Below are 19,715 nucleotides of genomic sequence, written 5' to 3' on the forward strand. Positions count from 1 at the left end.
CTGACCTCCCAGCTATTCCTCTAACTTGCCAGCTCACCTGTCTCAGGGTCCAGGCCCTCGTTGTCTCTCTTTCCTGAAAGGGTCTAACCTGATCTTTGCTCCTCCCCAGACAGGCCTTCCCTTATCATAGACCTGAAACAGCCATTCTCAGCCCACACCAACCCTCATCCCTCACTCTACTTCATGTTTTCCAAAGGTCTTATAACTGTGTGAAATCATGTTTTTTTAAATGTATTTGTTTACTTAGTTCTTCTCTGTCTCTCCCTAGAAAGCAAACTCACCACAGGAGCAACAATATTGAGCAATGCTGGGCCCATAGTTGGGATGCAGGAGAGCCGAGGAATGGTTCCTGCTTGCCCAGCCCATGGTACAGCTGGTGACAGGGCTCTGGGGACTGTGCAACGGTTCAGATCATGCGTCCCAGAAGAAGGTAGAGAAGAAGGTAGTTCCAGAAGAATGACCAGTCATCCATTCATTCGTTCACTCACTCACATAGGACCTACTTTGTGCAAACAGCCAGGGTGAGCCAGCCAGGGAGAACTGGACTGCTTTTTTGCTGTTTCTTTTTCACCTGTGCATTTGCTATGCTGCCTTTTAGACATTTGGGACCACTGCACACTGCTGGGTGTAGAGACATGTCGATGGAGTGATAGGCAAGTTCTGGACCTGAAAGTGCTGCTAACCAGGTGGGCGATTTTAGGGAATCTTCTCTCCATCTTCATGGAACTCTGGCTGAGAGAATGCAGGGGGTGATCCTCAGACAGGAGGGACGGGCACGGAATCGGAAGTAATTGAGAGTGTTAACTATGCCCCCTTAACTTGGGTGCAACTTATTCCTCAGGAAGGTATTTAGACTCCTCCAGGGTCTCTCGATCTGAGATTCTATCCTTGGGCTTTAAGTAGTAATTTGTCGGTTTTGAGTTGAGGGACCCTGAGTTCAATTGCCAACATTTCATTTTCCTAAGTAAAATCTTTAAGTAAACACTGTCTATTATCACCACCATTTTATAAAAGATAGGGCGCACTGATTCGTCAAACTAAGAAGGACATCATCTCAAAAGAAATGATTTATTCTTTCATTATTGGTCAAACAGTCACTTGTTCAGCCAGTATTGGTTGAGTGCTCATTTTATGCTTGATGTGCTGTAATATGGGGTCCCTGCCCTCAAGGAGTTTACACTTGGCTAGGTTGGGGGGTGGGGAGACATTAATCAAGGAATCAGAATTAAAGGTAAAATTTCCAGTGTAGTAAATGCTACACAAGGAGATGCCTGAGGCTGTGAGGGTGCATAATGATAGGGTCGGGGTGACATAACTCAAAGATTAGGTGCCTGGAGAGGAGAGAGGAGCATCTCAGGCTGAGGGACAGCACTTGCCCAGGCCCTGGGGTGGGAGGAAGATCCTGAGGTGACAGCAAGGGGAGGGAGGGGGTGCCAGGCCACTCAGGGCTTGTAGGTCAAGGAAGGGGCTTTGTTCCAAGGGCTATAGGAAGACTGTTGGGGGGTGGTGCAGTCAGGCCAGCACCAAAACCAACCTCAGCAGAGGGAGGTTGGTGGGTCCGAGTGAGGCCAGAGCGGAAGTGAGGAAAGCGCTGTGCATATCTGTCACCAGGGAGATGCTGGTGGCTTGTGTCCAGCTGGCCGCAGTGGGGGGACCTGGAGAAGAGTAGGTGGGCTGAGAGGCATCTCGAAGGTAAAACTGACAGGATGTTAAGGCTGGTTTGGATGCGGGATGAAGAAGAAAGAGTTTGCTGTCTGGGCTGGTCCTCTGTTTCAATTCCCACCACTGGACAGAGGCGGGTGAGTTTTCTGAGGGCCCGAGGTCTGGAGGAGAAGCAGATTCTGGGAGGAAGATGCCCTATTTGGGACATAATCAGCTCAAGGTGCCTTTGAGACATCCAAAGGGAGGAGTCAAAAAGGCAGGTGGCTACGTGGGATTGGAGTTCAAAGCAGAGATGAGCCTTTTCACATGACTCACTTTCTGTCTGTTTGGCTGCGATGGGGCTGCCTCCAGAGAAACAGGTGGCAGGGGGCCTGGGTGAAAGGAAGCCTTACTTTTCTCTTCATGCCCTCTTGTCCTCTTTGAGTTACGTACCACTGTGCATCTATTACCTATTCAAAAATCAATAAAATAGAAAGGGCCTCCCTGGTGGCGCAGTGGTTGAGAATCCGCCTGCCGATGCAGGGAACACGGGTTCGTGCCCCGGTCCGGGAGGATCCCACGTGCCGCGGAGCGGCTGGGCCCGTGAGCCGTGGCCACAGAGCCTGCGCGTCCGGAGCCTGCCCTCCGCAACGGGAGAGGCCACGACAGTGAGAGGCCCGCATACCAAAAAAAAAAAATAAATAAAAAATAAAATAGAAAAAGCAAACGAAAAATACCTAATAATTTAGCATTTGAGCAAACATATATTATGCAAACTTGACCATGGATGACAGGTTCTGGGGTTTGGACTGGAGAGGAGGGCTCTGAGCCATGTAACCAACATCATATGCCACAGACCTTGAAAGGCTTCAAAATTAACGTTTATGGAGAAAGGTGGGATGGAGACTGCACTGGGTATCTCCTCCCCCGAAAAAGTGGACCCCGTCCCACTCTCTCCTTGTTTGTCATAATTACCAGAAAGTTATTTCTAGGACTTAGGAAAATATTCATGACTCACAGCAATGCTAGCAAAGAATGAGAAACACTTTTTATTGTGTTCTCACTTACCCCTCTCTCAATCTGAGAAAAAGATCTCCCAGGCTTATTAGTTTGCTTTTAAACTCTGATGCTGGACTTGCTTCTTTGACACCATCCCAACTGGTCCTAGTAAAACCCACACAAAGTCCCAGACACTAGAAAGAGTGGCTTCCTTCTTCATTACCCTATCACTTGGACACTTATCTCGGTAAAAATTCATTTCCTAGGCTTGGAAGGTTAGGCAAAATTAGTTTATTGGGTGGCTCCTACCTCCAAATCCATGATAATCATGATGATTAGCATCTGTATACCAGTTAGTTTACATAGCACTTGTGCTGGCGATGTGTCCGGTGTGCCCGCAGACGCGTCCCAGCAACCCCGTGGTGAAGGCTTTGTTCCTTGAGCCTCACACCGGGTCTGGCACACACACGACGTTGTTAATTCAGTGTTTGTTGTATGAGGAAGGCCGACAGACTACGGAAACAGCTTTCCTAAAGCCTTGCAGCTAGTAATGGCAGAAAAGTATTTTCGGTCTGAAAACGGGGCTGAGGGTCCTGTCTCCTCCCCCAGGTCCTCACAGTGGAAATGCCTTGGCCGTCACTCATGGGGCCGGGCTGCTTTGGCGGGTCCCAGGACATGTCAGGAGCAGCGTGTGTGGTCACCTATGACTCTTTGCTCTACTACAGACAAAACAGCACCCCTTCTGCAGGCTGCCCAGTTCTGATTCACCATTAACAGGATGTCTCGTCACTAAGATGCTAACGGGCACTTACTGTGCAGAATTCAGTACCAAAGTCATCCTTTAAGGACTTTTGACAGGGGAATAGGAAAGATAAAAATAGGGGGCGAAAAATAGGGGGAAAAATCAGAAAACAGTGAAGGCTAATTTGGTAGCTTCAAGTCCATTTGATTGTGTCTTGAAGTTCAAATGAAGACCCTGTCTGCAGCATGGGTGGTGAGGAATAACAGCAGGGCTCATGGGGTGCCTCTGAATTAGGCTCAACATTTATTTTCTTGCTTTGCCGTCTTTAAAATCAGTGTTTTTAGTGCCCGTGGAAATCGGCCAAACTGTATGTCTCTGTCTATACTGCAATGGCGAATCCTAGTTTTTTACTGTTGGAATTTGAGGCCATTACCTAAGCACCCCCACTGCTGAGCCAACACAGGCCAGCTTCACGCTGGAGGCTCTTCCCTTCCCTTGTGTTAAAACTGGTATCGCGTCCTGACATGAAGCAGTTTGCCACAAGTGAGGCCTGACTGTTGATTTGAGGAGTGGAGATCATGAGATTGTCCCAGTTATTCGAGAAGAAAGTTTTCTGCGGTTATGGATGATGTCGTGTTGTGCCTGCAATTTCTTTCTACAAAGAAAACTTGACGCTGAGGGAGGTGATCTCCCTGAACATGCACTGCAGGGGCCTCACCTCCATCTCTAAACCCCTTGAGGCTTAAGAGTGTTTATAAAGTTATAGTTTCAAAGTGACAAGTGTGGCTTGAGTTTTGAAGACGTAGCTCGAAGTGGACAGAGAACTACCAATTGTTTCTTTCTGTCATGCTTTCCTTTTTTTTTTTGTGGTACGCGGGCCTCTCACTGTTGTGGCCTCTCCCGTTGCGGAGCGCAGGCTCCGGATGCACAGGCCCAGTGGCCACGGCTCACGGGCCCAGCCACTCCGCGGCATGTGGGATCTTCCCGGACCGGGGCACGAACCCGTGTCCCCTGCATCGGCAGGGGGACTCTCAACCGCTGCGCCACCAGGGAAGCCCGTGCTTTCCTTTTGAATAGGATCATTCACCTCATGAGCACCTCAGCCTGGCTGTCAACTCAGCCAGTCTAGTTCCAGATAGTTCTTCCTTTGGGAAACTTTCTGAGACCCCCTCCCAGACAGAATAAATCCCTTCACTTTCTGTTCTCCTGCACAGGGGCCTCCATTCTTGCTCGTTCTTGAGGGCTGGCTGTTTTTATATTTCTAGCCCTCTCCTAGATTGTGCATTTCTTGAGAGCAGAGGCTGTTTAATACACCTTTATATGTCTCAGAGGTCGTGCCTGGTACCTGGCACCACCTCTTGAATCAATGCTGGCTAAATGGATTGAGAATCATGTGAACACATCTCTGTTCCAAAAATCGCAGCTCTCATTTTCTCAGATGGGGCAGGCTCCTTCCTGTGCCTCTGTGGTCGAGACGCCAGTGCGTATGAGGCTGTCCTCCCCGGGTTAGGACTTGCACCTGACTGATATCTAGAATGACTTTTGATTAGGACTGGCGTGTTTCCTCACTGACTCTTGCCAGGGTCATGAAAAGGCAGCCTCCACCCTTGCCGTCTGGGATGACACATTGGCCTCTGTTGTCATCAGCCTTCCTGTAGTAACTGCCCCACAGAGAGAGAAGCTGTCTGCAGCCTCACTTCCACGTGGGACCTCGCCAACTCATCCTTTTCTACAAGGACATCAGAACAGCCAATTTCAGGAAATGAGAAAAGCAGGCAGGGATTTTAAAAAACCCTTAAATCTGTATATTTTTGAATAAGTAACAAGTTCACATGGTGCAAAGTTGAAAAGGTACAAAAAGTTATGTACAGTGACGTTTCCCTCCTAGTCATTTTCTTCAGCCATCCAGTGTCCCTCCCTGGAGGAAACTGTATCTATATGACTATATATTTGAATGTCTCTGTTGTCCTAGATCTTTCTTTTTCTGGGTGTTTCTCTTGTCTCCTTCATAAGAACATTCATTTTATCCTGCCCCCGCCCCCAGCCCCCAGTACCTAGTCGAGTGTCCTGGAGAGCCACCTGGCAAATGTTACAGATCAGTTGACAGCATGTCTGTAATACAAGAATATTTGATGAGTCAGGGCGTATAGCATCTTTATTTGATTGTGAATTGGATGCATTTCATTCACCTACGTTCTCCTTCTTCTAAGATAAGCCAAGAAGTGCTGATTGTCACATCAGCCTCACTCATGCCGTCTTCCTTCCATGAGCCATCACTTCCATTTGTATTGCTGCCAGTTCGGGATGGTTGAGGGCTCACTCACACATTTTTTCAAGGGAGGGTTGTGCAAGAAATGTCGATATTTTCCAACACTTTTTTTGCCTCTTCGATTGTTTCTTCTTTGGCTTCTGCAAGGAAAAATCCTTGCCCCTGCCTCGCTTCGGCCCTTGGCCCCCAGCATCAACACACCCACATGTCCTTTGGGGCCTCTTTCTTCCCTTCTCTTCTAAGAGCCACTGGAAATGAGAAAAGTACTGAAAGGAAGAATCCTGTCTTCCCCAGACAGGAGGTATGTATGTATATATGTATGTACGTATGTATGTATGTATGTATTTATTTAAGCTTTTGTTTAGAGTTGCGTATGGTCCTAGAGAGGTTTTCAAGTTCTCTTTTTCTGCCCTCCCCCTTCTCTTTCATGTCAATCCCCCCCCCCCCACGCCCCCAGCAGTTGTGGATGGTTTACCTGCTTCTCCTCCATTTCCTGTGCACTCTGCTGCCCTCCTTCCTCATGCACCCTGGGGCCCTGACTGCTCAAGACCCGGGGCCTTGGAGCAATTTCCCTCCAGCTTCCTCTCTCCTCTAGCTGCTTAGCCAGCGGTCAGTCAAATAGCGGCCCGCGCAGTCCTTCGGGTGCCAGGGGCCAGTGATTAAGTAGTCAGGTCTTTAGCTGACTCCATCCTTGTTTGTCATAACTCTACTGCAAGTTATTTTGGTCTCTGTGACTTGTGGCTGCACCATGATTAGGGTTTGATTACTATCACTAAAGTGACTAAAAGATGAAAATAGAAGCCACAACAGGAAATAAACAACTGCAAATGAGATATTTTATTCCATATTCCCTGCCAGCAAATGATTAGAATCAAACTCATTCACAATAGTTTGGCGAACTCCTAAACTTTTTTTTCAAGGATCAGAATAGTTTGAAATGGGGTGCCTGTCAGTCTCATTTGTGACTGTGGAAAGGAAAGGAACTCCTTTTCTAGGCACACCAGCCAACCAGGAGTTCCTCTACTGTCCAGGAATAAGAATATGAATGGAGTGGGACTGGCTCTCAGGAAGGCTTGGGATGTTAACTGATTCAGGGGATGCCAGGAAGCTATAAAGCAGCACCAACCACTTTGGTACTTGCCCGGCAACCCACCCATTGTCTACCTAGGGCAGTAAAATGGAGGAGGAAAGCCATGTAGAGAGGGCAAGACAGGGGTGATGCCTGAATTAAAAGCACCCACAATTACACTATATGGTAACGTATCTTTGCAAGAATATGCATGTTCCACCCAGACAAGTTGTGACGTCAGATTCAACTCCTGAAACACCCGCTAAATCTACCTGCCTTGTGTGTGCTCCGGCCTCTCATCCCATAGTGTTAGCATCATTGGCCAGATTTCCCAGTCTTCAGATTCTCCATTTAGCCAAGAAGCTTAATTAGAATTATGCCTTTTGTTTTCACTGCTTATTTAAGTCCTTCCTGTCACTTTGCAGTCTGGCCTAGCCTCGAAAGGAAAATGAACATCTTCTAGCTAGGCCCAGAGCAGAGAGAGGGAATGAGACCCCGGAGAGGGCAGGAAACTTGCCCAGAACGCTTTTTAAACCCTGCCAAGTGCTCGTCTACTATCACCACTAGTGTGTTATTTAACCAGTGAGTGGCAGAGTCCAATCCAGGAATCAGGTATTCTTTCTACGCCTTTCTGAAGTGAGTGTATTATACATTTCCCAGCTACCCCAAAAATCCCATTTCTGCCTGTTTTGTTTTTCCCTGCCTATGATGATGGGATCACCCAAATCCATTTCCTCCTGGGCTTTCTCTCCTGCTGTCTTTGCATCTTGCTTGTTCAGAAAATTTCACACACACACACACTCACAGAAGTTTCAATGCCCTTTTCAATATGCAACATTTTTATTTGTAACAAAATTATGATCTTATACAATTGCAGCCTATGTGGCTTACAAGGTTTAGAATGCCAGCTGCTGCCCTGTCCTACATGTTTCTGCACTGCTTGGCATTTCTGGGTCTTCTAGGTCAGTGAGCTTCAGGGTCCTTTGCCTAGGGATGATCATGATTTTCTCTCACTTTTATATCTCCAAAGGTGCTCTTGGTGGGTTTGGGGGAAATGGTCCAAATGAGTCTATTCAAGTCTGTTGATGCCTAAATATGTATTAAGCACCTATGGCATACAGACACCTTTTAAGTTGCTGGAAGGGAAGGGGCTGAGCTATAAAGCTGAGATTCATCTGTGCTTTTTTCCATTTATCTTATTTTATTACTTTTGTTGCCTTTTTTTGTTTTTTATTTATTATTATTATTTTTGTGCCTTTTCCTTTTAAAGGAGCATAACTTAGCTGGGAAGATAGTTTCTTTCACCTTTTCTAAAGCTTCGTTAAAATCCCCAGTGAGTTTCATAGTCGTCCTGATCTCATAATTCTAAATGGCTTTTTAAAAAAATCTTATTTCACTGAATAAGATGCGAGGTTAGACCACCATGCCAACTAGTGGCCTCCTCAATAATGATGCGTATATATTTAAATCATTACGTTTCTACTATCAACAGTTTTCACGAAGTAAACGTAATCTGTTCCTTTGCCCCACCAATGCTTTACCCATTTCCATGCAATAGTCTGCCTGCTGGGTCTATGCTCCTCTAAAGCCTCCGGTAAGGGGATAAACTCTCTGACTCTAAGCGCCTTGAAAGCTAAGGGGCCGAGGAGGTCGAAGAAACAGGCCTTGCATGCATATGCATGCCCTAGGCAGGTCGGCTCGGAAGGTAACCTTCCTGCGCTGGGAGGCGGGGTGGTGGAGGTCTTCCGGGCTCCGGAGGAAACCTGCACGCGGCTGGCGGGCGAGCCCCCCACCTCCCGCCAGGATGCTGCCCCTTGCAACTCGTCAGCCAGCCAAATGCATTCCAGAGCTTTGCACAAGACACACTTCTCCAGGCAGTCCTAGAAACCCGAGCCCGGAGCGGGAGAGGGCGGGAGGGAGCGCGCGGCCGCCGCTGAGGTCACATTCGCGCCGCCTCCCCGCCCTCGGCGGCCCGGCTGTTCCCTCCAGCGCACACTTCCCAGGGCCTCGGTCCAGTCCGGTGTAAATGTCTTTTAAACGGAGACAGCGCTCTCCTCCCCCTTCCCTCCCGCGCGGCGGCCAGGGGATCTGTCGCCAGGGCCTTTAAAACAAAACGAATGAATGAAGCGTTAGGGCGAGCGCGCGCGGGACAGCCACTGAGAAGCTCCGCGGTCTGGGTCTAAGTCCCCCACAGACCCGCTCGCTTCGCTCCATAACTCGCCGGCGAAGCCTGTTCGGTGCTCTTAGGTCTTCCCATTTCTCTTCTGATTCCGCCAGGTCTCAGTCGATTCTGGGAGCTTCTCTGCTCCCCACCTTTATTCGTTCCCCCTCCTTTTCGTCCCCCCCCACCCCTGCAGACCCGGGAGGGGGTGGCGGTGGCGGGGGGCGGGGTGGAGAAATAGCTTTTAGAAACCCGATCTGTTGTTTGCGAAACACAATCGCTTTTTTTTTTTTTAAAGCGACAGGGTGTCTAGACGGCCACGTGACGAGGCCGGAGCCGGGCGCGCCACTGCGCAGTGGAACCAGCAGAGCAGAGGGCTGGGGGGGGCGGGGGGGGAGGCGGGGAGGAGGCGGCGGCGGCGGCGGCGGCTAGGGGCGGGGGAGGGAAGGGGGAGGGAAGGGGGCGGGGGCGGGAGGCCTTGCCGGAGGCTGCGAGCCCTGAGCACACTCGCTCGCCTGCTCGGCGCACGGAGGAGCCTGTCCTCGAGCCGCGCCAGCCGAGCCAGCCGGGCTCCGTGCTCGGTCCGCTCGCCGCGCCGGAGAGAGCTGCCCGAGACAGAGCCAGCCCGCCGGCGCCGAGCTGCCGAGCGCACGGCCCAGGAGCCCCTGAGTGTGGCGCGGCGAACCCCCGGCGGCGGCAGAAGGACCCGAGCGCCAGGAGAGGGCGGACGGGGGACAAGGAGGCTCCCGACCGCGACGAGGAGAGTCTCGGAGGAGAAGGCGGCGTGAGGGACACCGGGGCCTCCAGCCGCCGCAGCCGAGTCGGGGCGAGCAGCCCATACGGGGAGCCCCAACGGCCGGCCGCGGCCAGGGGAGGGGGCGCCGGCGGTTCCCGCACTAGAGAGCAGAGGGCGAGAGCGCGCGACCCGCCAGCGGCCCGCCGCGGCCGCCGCGCCGCCCTCCCCCGCGCTGTCAGCCCCGCGGGGCGCAGCCGCCGCCGCAGCATCTTCTGCCCCTGCGCCCCCGCCAGCCCCGAGGAAGTCCCCGCTGAGGACTGGGGCCCCCGGGAGCGCAAGAGGAAAGACCAGAGACTACCCTAAATCACCCAGATGCGAAGGATTGAAGCAGCCTAGCCAAAGCTTTCTGTGGATTAAAAAAATACGATTTTTTTTTTTTTTTTTGGCAGAAGAAAAGGAGAGGAAGACCAGCGGGGCTCTGCAAGGAAAAAAGGGGGATGTTAACTCGTGGATACGTTTTTTCCACCCCTCAAACGTCTAGTTCTACTTTGTAAACATTTTCTTTTTTTAAACCCCAGGTCCAGCCGGACGCCCCCAGACCTCCGGGGTGCGAGGGGGTGGTGTTTTTCATTTTGGGCATTGCATGTTTGGTTCTTAGATTTTGAGAGAGCTTCCTTATTTCGCCAGACATCTCATGCGTGGTGAAGTCCACTCAGCCCCCTCCCCCGAGTCTTCGTGTGTACGGAATTCAAGGCGATCCGGTTACTAAGGATATAGAGGAAAAAAATAAATCGCGTGCCTGCTTTTTTTTTTTTTAATTGCCAGCTTCTCCCCACCCCCAAATTAAGTTGCTTAGCAAGGGGGAAAGAGGCTTTTTCCTCCCTCCAGCAGCCCAGCCGAACGCCTTTAGTTTTTTGCCCTCGCGGATCTTCCATGTAGGCAGCCGAGGCTGGCGAGCCCGACACTCGGGAGCCGCTGCGGGGGGGCCTCTTTTTGGGGAGGCGCCGACCGGGGTAGGCTTCGCCGCCCCCAGGGAAGAGGCGGCCGCGTTCCTCCGGGGTGCGCCGGGGCCCGAGAGCGGCGCACGGCGCGGGCCGCGAGGGGTGGGGCAGCCGGAGCGCAGGCCCCCGAGCCCCGGCGGGCGCCCCCGGGCCCCCGCGCGCGCCCCGGCCTCCGGGAGACTGGCGCATGCCACGGAGCGCCCCTCGGGCCGCCGCCGCTCCTGCCAGGGCCCCTGCTGCTGCTGCTGTCGCCTGCGCCTGCTGCCCCAACTCGGCACCCGACTTCTTCATGGTGTGCGGAGGTCATGTTCGCTCCTTAGCCGGCAAACGACTTTTCTCCTTGCCTCCTCGCCCCGCATGTTCAGGACCAAACGATCTGCGCTCGTCCGGCGTCTCTGGAGGAGCCGTGCGCCCGGCGGCGAGGACGAGGAGGAGGGCGCGGGGGGAGGCGGAGGAGGAGGCGACCTGCGGGGAGAAGGGGCGACGGACGGCCGGGCGCATGGGGCCGGTGGCGGTGGCGCAGGCAGGGCTGGCTGCTGCCTGGGCAAGGCGGTGCGAGGTGCCAAAGGTCACCACCATCCCCACCCCCCAGCCGCGGGCTCCGGCGCGGCCGGGGGCGCCGAGGCGGATCTGAAGGCGCTCACGCACTCGGTGCTGAAGAAACTGAAGGAACGGCAGCTGGAGCTGCTGCTCCAGGCCGTGGAGTCCCGCGGCGGTACGCGCACCGCGTGCCTCTTGCTGCCTGGCCGCCTGGACTGCAGGCTGGGCCTGGGGGCGCCCTCCGGCTCGCAGCCCGCGCAGCCGCCCTCGTCCTATTCGCTCCCCCTCCTGCTGTGCAAAGTGTTCAGGTGGCCGGATCTCAGGCATTCCTCGGAAGTCAAGAGGCTGTGTTGCTGTGAATCTTACGGGAAGATCAACCCCGAGCTGGTGTGCTGCAACCCCCATCACCTTAGCCGACTCTGCGAACTAGGTAGGAAGTTGTTCTGCGCCCACCTGCCTCCTCCTGGCGCTCAGGTGGTGCAAGAAAAGCCCCATTGGGCTGTGTGTTTGTGCAGCTACCTCGCCGGAGGGGAGTGTACATCTCCTGGGAAGAGACTTGGGGGACAAGGGTCGAGAAGGGACTGGGGGAAACTCTAAAGGTATTCCCTGGGGGTTCCCTTCCAGTTTTTTCTTCTCTGTTGCCCCGGGGCGGGGGGAAGGCTTTGGCCATTGCTCATGCACACACTCTCCACACAGGGGGTTAAAGATTAGATGCCCTCATTTCCGGATTAGCCAAGGGGTACAGAGAGAAATGGGGGTCACGCCTCCCCCGCTCTGGGAAAGGCGTTGAGGTGTGTGGCCGAGTTGGATTCGGTCCAAGGCCGCCAAGGAAGGCTGGGAGAAGCAGTTGTAAAGGCTAGAGAGTAAGGCTCTCCTTTAGTAAATAGAGTCACGTCGGGCACAAGGGGCCGGGAGACTGCCCTGGCCGGCGCAGCTTTGGGTTTTGAGGCAAAGAGAGTTAGGATGGAAGGTCGACCTGGATATCTGCTCTAAACTGTGCCACCGCAGGGTGAAAGAGAACAAGCAGTCAGGACAAGTTGGGTGTCCCCTGCTTTTTCCTTTCTTCCAGCACAGGAAAGCACAGTTACTGACTGTAGGATGGTCTGCCCCCAGCGCCTCCGTGAGGATGCTGCCCCAGGGGCCTGGGCTGCTTCTCAGTTGAGACCCCAGCCTCCTCCTCTTTATCCTCCCGGCCTCCTCCATTGATTTCCTTTTCCTTTTCTCTACGTCTTTGTGCGGGGGCGGGGTGCACCTCGGTCACCCACAAATCCAAGTTCGCCAGCGCTCTTGGGGTGCACCTCCCGGGTGGGCTGGCAAAGGGGAAGCCCGTGTTCCCCGCGCGGGTGCGGAGCGGAGCAGCGGTGGCGGAGGTGAATTGCACCCCTGGGGGACGGGGCGGGGATGGGGTGGGGCGGTGGGAGTGGGGTGTGAAGTTCTGGGACGGGGAGGGGGCTTTGTGGCCCTGCAGCCCTGTGAAGTGAGCGGCCTCGGCCGAGTTGCGGCCGAGCCGGTGGTTTCCAGCCCGGCCGGCCGTGCGCGGCGGCGGCGGCGGCGGCGGCGGCGGCCGCAGACGTGGAGGAGCGGAGCGCCGAGGCTGGCGCCAGGCGGCCTCTTTTGTTTATCTGACAGCTAAATATCAAGGCAATCACCGCCTCGCGGCCCTGCCTCCAACCCCCACAGCTAAGACAAACAGTTGGGCTAAAAGAATGCCTCTGTTATCATAAGTTTCTATCTCTTTCTCATGGCTCGGCCTTTATTTTCTCTTTCTTTTTTAATTCCAGAGTCTCCCCCTCCTCCTTACTCCAGATACCCGATGGATTTTCTCAAACCAACTGGTGAGTAGATGATTTTAAAAATATCCTTCCTATCTTAAGTTAGAAATGGAGTCTCTAGAACGCGCATTTGTATGCCTAGGCAGCGGCGCGGGGAGACGCTGGACTTGCCCCGAGGTGGTTATAGGTTGCCGATGTTGGAAGTTTGGTGGATTTTGTTTTTGTTGTGACTGGAGCTGGCGATAATGTGTGTGTGTGTGTGTATGTATACATATATATCTTTTTGCAAAGATGTTTGTTTCCTAGATATTTCCATTTTGTTCCTTTTTTCATGTATTTGCTCTCCATAACCCAAGTTGGCTCAGCTTTTTAACACGTGGAATTTGATCCACGCCGAAGCATCTCGGGAGCCAAATAGGACAGGTTGATGGGCAACGTCGGAGACTTTGTGAGTGCCAGAAGTATCTCAGTGGGAGGAATGGATAACCCGGTTGGGGAGGGAAGACAGTTTAAAAAAGTGCAGAGATGGACCTTGGTTTGGAGCAAGAGATTAGAAAATTCAAGAAGTAAAGTCAACAGCCCCCTCCTGGTTTTCTCGGAGTTCCCGGTGAGGGCTATAAAAGTTTCTAGCAGAGCTCTGCCTGCCTGGTGCTTTGTCACAGGCTGGCACGGGGCCAGGGCAGAAGCCCCACTTGAGACTGGCACTACCTCAGTTGCGCTTGTCTGCATTCAACTTCTGGCTGGCAGTGCAGAGGTTGACAGTGCCAGGGGAGGAGGGTCTGAAAAACGGGGACTCGAGGGTGACAACTTTGATGGGCCCTTGTTTCCTGGAGCCCCTTCTTATTAATTAGAGCGGGAGGTTCGTTTGCTTGAAAGTACGGATTGTGACTTTGGTCTACACTGGTGCCTGACAAATGCAACGATTTTGACATTTTTATTTTGCCAAGGTTCTGGGAGAAGGAAAAGTGAAGGGTTGGGCCCCATTTCCCTCTTGGAATTCTACAAGTCCTTCCGCCTCATGAGTTTTGGCTGTTGGGCCTTTCCCCCACTAATTAAAAGTCTTGTTGGGGCGTTGTCCAGAATTAAATACTTGAATGAACGGTGTAAGAGAAGCCCATGCTCTCCAGCCCGCCCTCCCCAGCTCCACGCTCCCTCCAGTCGGAAGGCGTTGCTGCTTGCCTGGTGCCTGTCTAGTAAGTGGCCTGCAAAGCATGTGATATTTTGCTTTCGATTTACAAAACACCAGATAAGTAGTCATTAATGAGGAGATAAGCAGCTCTGTATTTGTAACAAATATTAACTGGAATTACCAAGCTCTGTTTTCTCCAAGAATGTAAGTTGACTGGGTTTTTGGCATCAATACTCAAGAATTCTTTTATGAGCTTAGTTCTCCAAGGGGCTATCTCTGTCCTGTTTTTGTTTTCCCTTCCATAGTTTTCAAATTTGGAGGTTTTCCTTAAAAGTGAGAAAGAGGGAGGCCAGTTACCTTGGCCCCAGGGGTAAAGAAGACTAGGGGGAAATGTTCTGAGAAATTTCCTGAAATCGTAGGAAAGAAGGACCACATTCTCTTGGGTTTCCTGCAGAGGTACCTGGACAGATCTGTTCACCGGATTCAAGCAGTCACCCTCTCAGGCCAGGACCTCATTTTCAGTGAGTGGAGTGATATATTTATTCATTAGCAAGTGTTGACATTAGGTAGCAAAATGTGTGCAAACAGAGAAGCCACAAAGACAGGAATGTGCCATTTCCAAGGGAGAGAAAAGTTCTCCAGATCAGCCAATAGGAAGTGATTAACCTGCCAATCGGAAACTCAAACAGCTTGGTTACTCACCCAAAACGTTTCTGTAAAACAAAACCAAAAAAAAAAAAAAAAAACACAAACCCCCAAAAACACTCCAAAGCAAAAATCTAACTCCCCTCTCCCCCCGCCAAACCAGAAAACCCCAAAACAACAACAAAAAGGAGTGAAAAACATCACCTTTGTGTAAGGATGTGAGGGTGCTAACCGGTGAGGCCCCTGTGGTGAGAATCTCCTGGCACTGGAGTGTGCAGCCTGGGCTGGGCCTGGTTTTGCTGGCTGCTGTAGCCAGAGATGTTGAGGTCAGACACACAGATGGGATGCTGCCCCAGGTTTTTCTCTTTGTCTTGCACACTGGGGAGAGTATTTGTCTGGGGAACTGCTTACATTCTTAAGTTTCTAAGTCGTAGGTTGCATTTTTAATCTTGGGTTACTAGGTGAGAACTAGCCATAAGGTTTACAGTGGACAGCTCTTAAAATTCTAACCAGTTGCACAACTAAGGGAATCTCTTCTGTGAAGTCTCCACCTTGGGCAGAGGTGGTGGGAAGAGGCTGGGGCCTGGTTCCCCTGCAGCCTTGGAGGAATGCTAGGGCTGAAAGTTGGAAGCTCCATTTTGCTATGGTTCAAGCTGTTCCACTGCAGCCTCTGGCATGGCCTGACTTAGGTAGGCCTGGGTACTCTGTGGTTGGAAGTCAGCAGGATCTTCTGGGAAAGAGTGTTAGACATGGCTGGATGTAGGAGTAGGGTGGCTGTGACTTGAGGCTCTCAGAAGTCAGGACACCCCTCCTACCCCCAGCCCCCATCACACCAGGAGTAAGAGCAGGCTGTTAGAATGAGATCTCAGTTTACGGAGTGAGGATGCTGGGAGGGATTGCTCTGTAGGCTGTGCTTCCTGTGTCCTCTGTATCTGAAGGTCTGAAAGATTGGAAGAATGGCTTGGCGGGGAGGGGATGTTGCTAGGTACACCTGCTTGCTTGGGCTGGGGATCCAGGTGACCATTGCCAGATCGAGCCTCCAAAGCCTAGTTGAGAAGTCTGGGACCTAGCCCTGCATTTACCTCTTAACTCAGGCTACTCTTAACTTGTCCAGGCCTGGTTTTAAACTCACGTGATCAAGGAGTTAGGTTAGATGATTCATTCATTCACTCATTTATTGGCTCACTCGCTCAGTCATTCTACATACCTGATGTGACTGCCTAAAATGCGTTGAAGATTCCAGTGCATTGGATAGTGCTTCTGTAACCTGGGTTGTGGATTGGGACAGCGCTGGGGTATAATGGTGGTGGTGGAGGCTCCTCTGTGCCAGACGGTAGGTACTTAGGTAGCTCAGAACTAAGTTGGCAAGAATATCCTGGCTGTCTGGAAACCATTCTCTGAATGAGAGAAGTGGGGTCCCCAGCTCTGTCACCTTGTACCCCTTGCAGCAGCTCATCCCTTGGCTGCTCCCAGGCGTGCATCTTTGAAAGCTCTCTTACTGCTGGGAGGAGGGGAATGAGGCTCCCATAAAATCCAACACTCACTTGGGTGCTTGGTAGTGTCTAGCGGTGGAGAAGAGCCAGGAGTAGCCTAGAGTTTCTGAGTGTACCAGCCTGGGCTCTGGGGAGCAGGCGACAAGGCAGTAGCTGAGAACCCAAAAGAGCAGAGCTTTTTTGTCGATGAGAGAGACGGAGCTGTGGCCTCTTTGACCTATCTTAACTTGTCAGGAGCTTGAGGCCAGTCTGGATGCTGAAGACTGTCTCAGCCCAACTACTTGCAGGGAAGAGAGTGAGGATGTGGCCTGCCTTGGGAGGGAGAGGGCTGAACCCTTGGGTATGGTCCAGCTCACTGGGTGGCCCCTTGGGCTACGCAGTGATGCCTCAGTTTACCTGGGTACCTGTCAAACAGGTATAACTTGCTACTTCACAGGGGTGGTAGGGAGACCTAATTAATGTTTGTAAATCCCTTCTGAGATCAAAGGCGCTGCACAAAGGGCAGGGCACCATTTCATAGAAATGCTTGTGGTTGCCAGTGTGGAGCTGGCTTAACCTTTGGTCTGAGACAGGCTGGCAACCGTGAATGTGGTCCCAGCTCTGCCCCGAGACGTGAGCTCTTCCTTTGAAACACACCTTGTCCCTGGGATTCAGCCAGGCAAAGCTGGTGGGGCAGGGAGGGAGTGGCCGTGGATAAGTCATCATGGGGGGGGGGGGTGTCTTCCCTTTGGGGGGTAGGTAGAAGCCAATCTCCAACATAGTGAAGGCCATCGAAGTAGTTTAGAAAGTGCAGGCTATAACACTCTTTAACCAGCAACTCCATTTCCTGCCTGCCCCTATTGTTTTCCATTTTGATTAAGTGTATCCTGTAAAACTGTATATTCCCGTTAGGAATTAAACTTTACCCTGATACAGAGAAATTACCCACAGTCTTTTCTCTCTCTCCTGCCGGCCACTGCCACTCCTCTGCTTCCTCCTTCCCTGTTTAGAAGAATTCTTGAAAAGTTGTTCTTCCAGCCCGAGAGAGAATGCAAGAGAGGGATTAGAGAGAGGACCTCAGAGTTGAGTGGCCCAGCCCCTCCCCGCCTTTACCAGGAACTGGAGACAGCTGCTGGGCCCCTAGAGAACTCTGTGGCTACCTGCCCCTGGGCTACTCTTTCACTTGGCTTCCTATTTGCCCTCTCGGCCAAGTGTTTTCAGGGGGAAACTGGTAACGCACCCCCCAGGGACATCCTGCCTAGTGGCCTGGGGTGGAGGGACTGGAATTTGCACCATCTGACCCGCTGCTTCGCTCCTTTCCTGGGCCGGCCTTTCTCTGTGGATTTCAGTAAGTTTGGCATTGGTGATGGTGCATGATATGCTTATGGGGTCTTGGGTATTTTTGTTTCATGAGACTAATTCGTTGTGGTTCGTGGCCATTATTGTTTGTTTTAATTGCTTGGAGGGAGGCGGTCAAGTCTGTCTATTTCTCATCTGGAATTATCATTATCCTCATGAACATTTAGGTCACTGTGCTGAGCACCTGAGGGTGACGGAGATGTTGAAGAGAAGGTTATAGTCTAGTTCAGGCAGACAGGATCTGAAGGTAAAAGATCAATAAAGACAGCAGAAGGAAATTCCAAGTACTGGGTGCCAGAAAGATTTTATAGGAACTGAGGCAGGGAGCCATGCAGGCCTGGGGTTGCCTGGGAAGGTTTCCAGAGATGGGGAGTTTGGATTAGGGAGCCTTGCTGAAAATGTTCTCTGTTGTCCTGATGTGGTGTGAGGGGTTGTTCACACAGGTGTGTACATGAGTAAAATTCATTTCATGGAGTTACTTGAGATTTGTATTTTTTTAATACTTATTATACCTCAGTTAAAAAGGAAGAAGTCCCTTCAGCCCAACACCAGTAAGTCTGTCTTTAAAAAGATGAGAGTGGGGCTTCCCTGGTGGCGCAGTGGTTGAGAGTCCGCCTGCCGATGCAGGGGGGACGCGGGTTCGTGCCCCGGTCCAGGAAGATCCCACGTGCCGCGGAGCGGCTGGGCCCGTGAGCCACGGCCGCTGAGCCTGCGCGTCCGGAGCCTGTGCTCCGCAACGGGAGATGCCGCAACAGTGAGAGGCCTGAGTACCGCAAAAAAAAAAAAAAAAAAGATGAGAGTGGCAGCGAGGCCACTGGATCCAAGCAAAGAGGCCATGCTTTGGGAAAAGATGGGAAAGATGGTGGGGAGACGACAGCAGCCTCAGATGAGAGAGGAGAACTTTGACCTTGGGAACTACCTGGTTTCCTCAATGGGGGACTTGCAATAAAAGAGAAATTCCAGCCAGTCTGTCTTGACTAATGATTAACTGGCCTCCCGGAGCTCAGACGGGTGACAAGGTGCTGTGGTCTGTCTTATGATGGGTAGCGAAGCCTGAGCAGCCCATTAATAATCAGCATCGCGGCCGGGAGTCACCCGTTTGGAATGCGTGGTTTCTCTTTAATGCTGTTTAGAATGTGCTTAAAAATTAATCTTGGTGTTTTTATTTATTTATTTCTCTCTTCTTTTCATATCCACAGCAGACTGTCCAGATGCTGTGCCTTCCTCCGCTGAAACAGGGGGAACGAATTATCTGGCCCCTGGGGGGCTTTCAGGTGAGCTGCTTTCTCTTACTTTCTTGGCAATTCGAAGACCTCCTGAAATGACTGGAGACTGGAGGAATGGAGGTGGCCTTCTGCCACCCCAGCTGGTCTGGAATTAATTCTCACTTTTATGTCCATGAAACTGGATGTATCCGTGATGACTCTTGCCCTTCAGCTTGTCCTTCCGAGCCGTAGATCTGGAAGTGGGGGCCAGCCGGCGGGCTGGTGTTGGGCCATGTTTCGTGGTTATTGTTAAGCAGCTCCCGACTTGAGGGGCTTCCACTTGGTGACTTTGGTGTCATTAGTTCACGGGTTTAAGCCCTTTTTTGCTCTCACTCTCAGTGCATCGGGTGCCTTGAAGGGAATGAATGGATCCACCTTTTGGGAACTTGTAGAAGACAGATCTCAAGTGTAGGGTGGGAGTTTAGAGTAGATGGCCTCGATGCTTCTTTGCAAGTCCTGCTTCCCAGTCCAGCTTCGTGCAGGAGTCTGCAGTGCATGGTGGGGATGGGAGGGCCAGGGTGGGGACACTGCAGACGGTAGGTGCTAATACTGTTACCCAGCAGAGAAGGTGTCCCTCGGGGCCCACCGGTGTGAGCAGGGGCCTGAACTCCCCAGGCTGGAGAGTTATGGAATTGGGTGAGGGGCCCTGGGGAGCCTAAACATCATTGTCCCTGAGAGACAGGAGAAGAGAGTGATAAACTTGGAGAAACTCATTAGCAATGTAAGTGGGAGACATTTCCATTTTGTTCTAAATATGTCCTGTTTTCCACCCGTTTTTCCCACCCCAGTATGCCATCACTGGATTTTCTGAGAACTAGTTAAACAAGAGGGAAAGTAATCCAGGAAAAAAAAAAAAAGAAAATCCAGCAGAGTTCTGGGCACTTGGCCTTGGGACTTTGGTGTAGGATCATGGCA

General features: G+C 51.9%; 1 protein-coding gene across 2 annotated transcripts in view; it reads left to right on the top strand.

Annotated features, from left to right (window-relative positions):
* Positions 1-10,768: 10,768 nt before the first annotated feature.
* SMAD7 (SMAD family member 7) overlaps positions 10,769-19,715 on the top strand; it is a 29,567-nt gene continuing 20,620 nt past the window's right edge. Inside the window, exons 1-3 of one of the 2 annotated variants that reach the window (XM_059039943.2) lie at positions 10,769-11,588; positions 12,940-12,993; positions 18,735-18,809. In XM_059039943.2, coding sequence (XP_058895926.1) covers positions 10,976-11,588; positions 12,940-12,993; positions 18,735-18,809 — 742 coding nt within the window. In that variant the 5' untranslated portion in view covers positions 10,769-10,975. The remainder of the gene's footprint in view (positions 11,589-12,939; positions 12,994-18,734; positions 18,810-19,715) is intronic. The other variant, XM_059039944.2, reaches the window with a different exon arrangement.

This window comes from Kogia breviceps, chromosome 15 (genome assembly GCF_026419965.1).
Source record: "Kogia breviceps isolate mKogBre1 chromosome 15, mKogBre1 haplotype 1, whole genome shotgun sequence".
NCBI classification, from domain to species: domain Eukaryota; kingdom Metazoa; phylum Chordata; class Mammalia; order Artiodactyla; family Physeteridae; genus Kogia; species Kogia breviceps.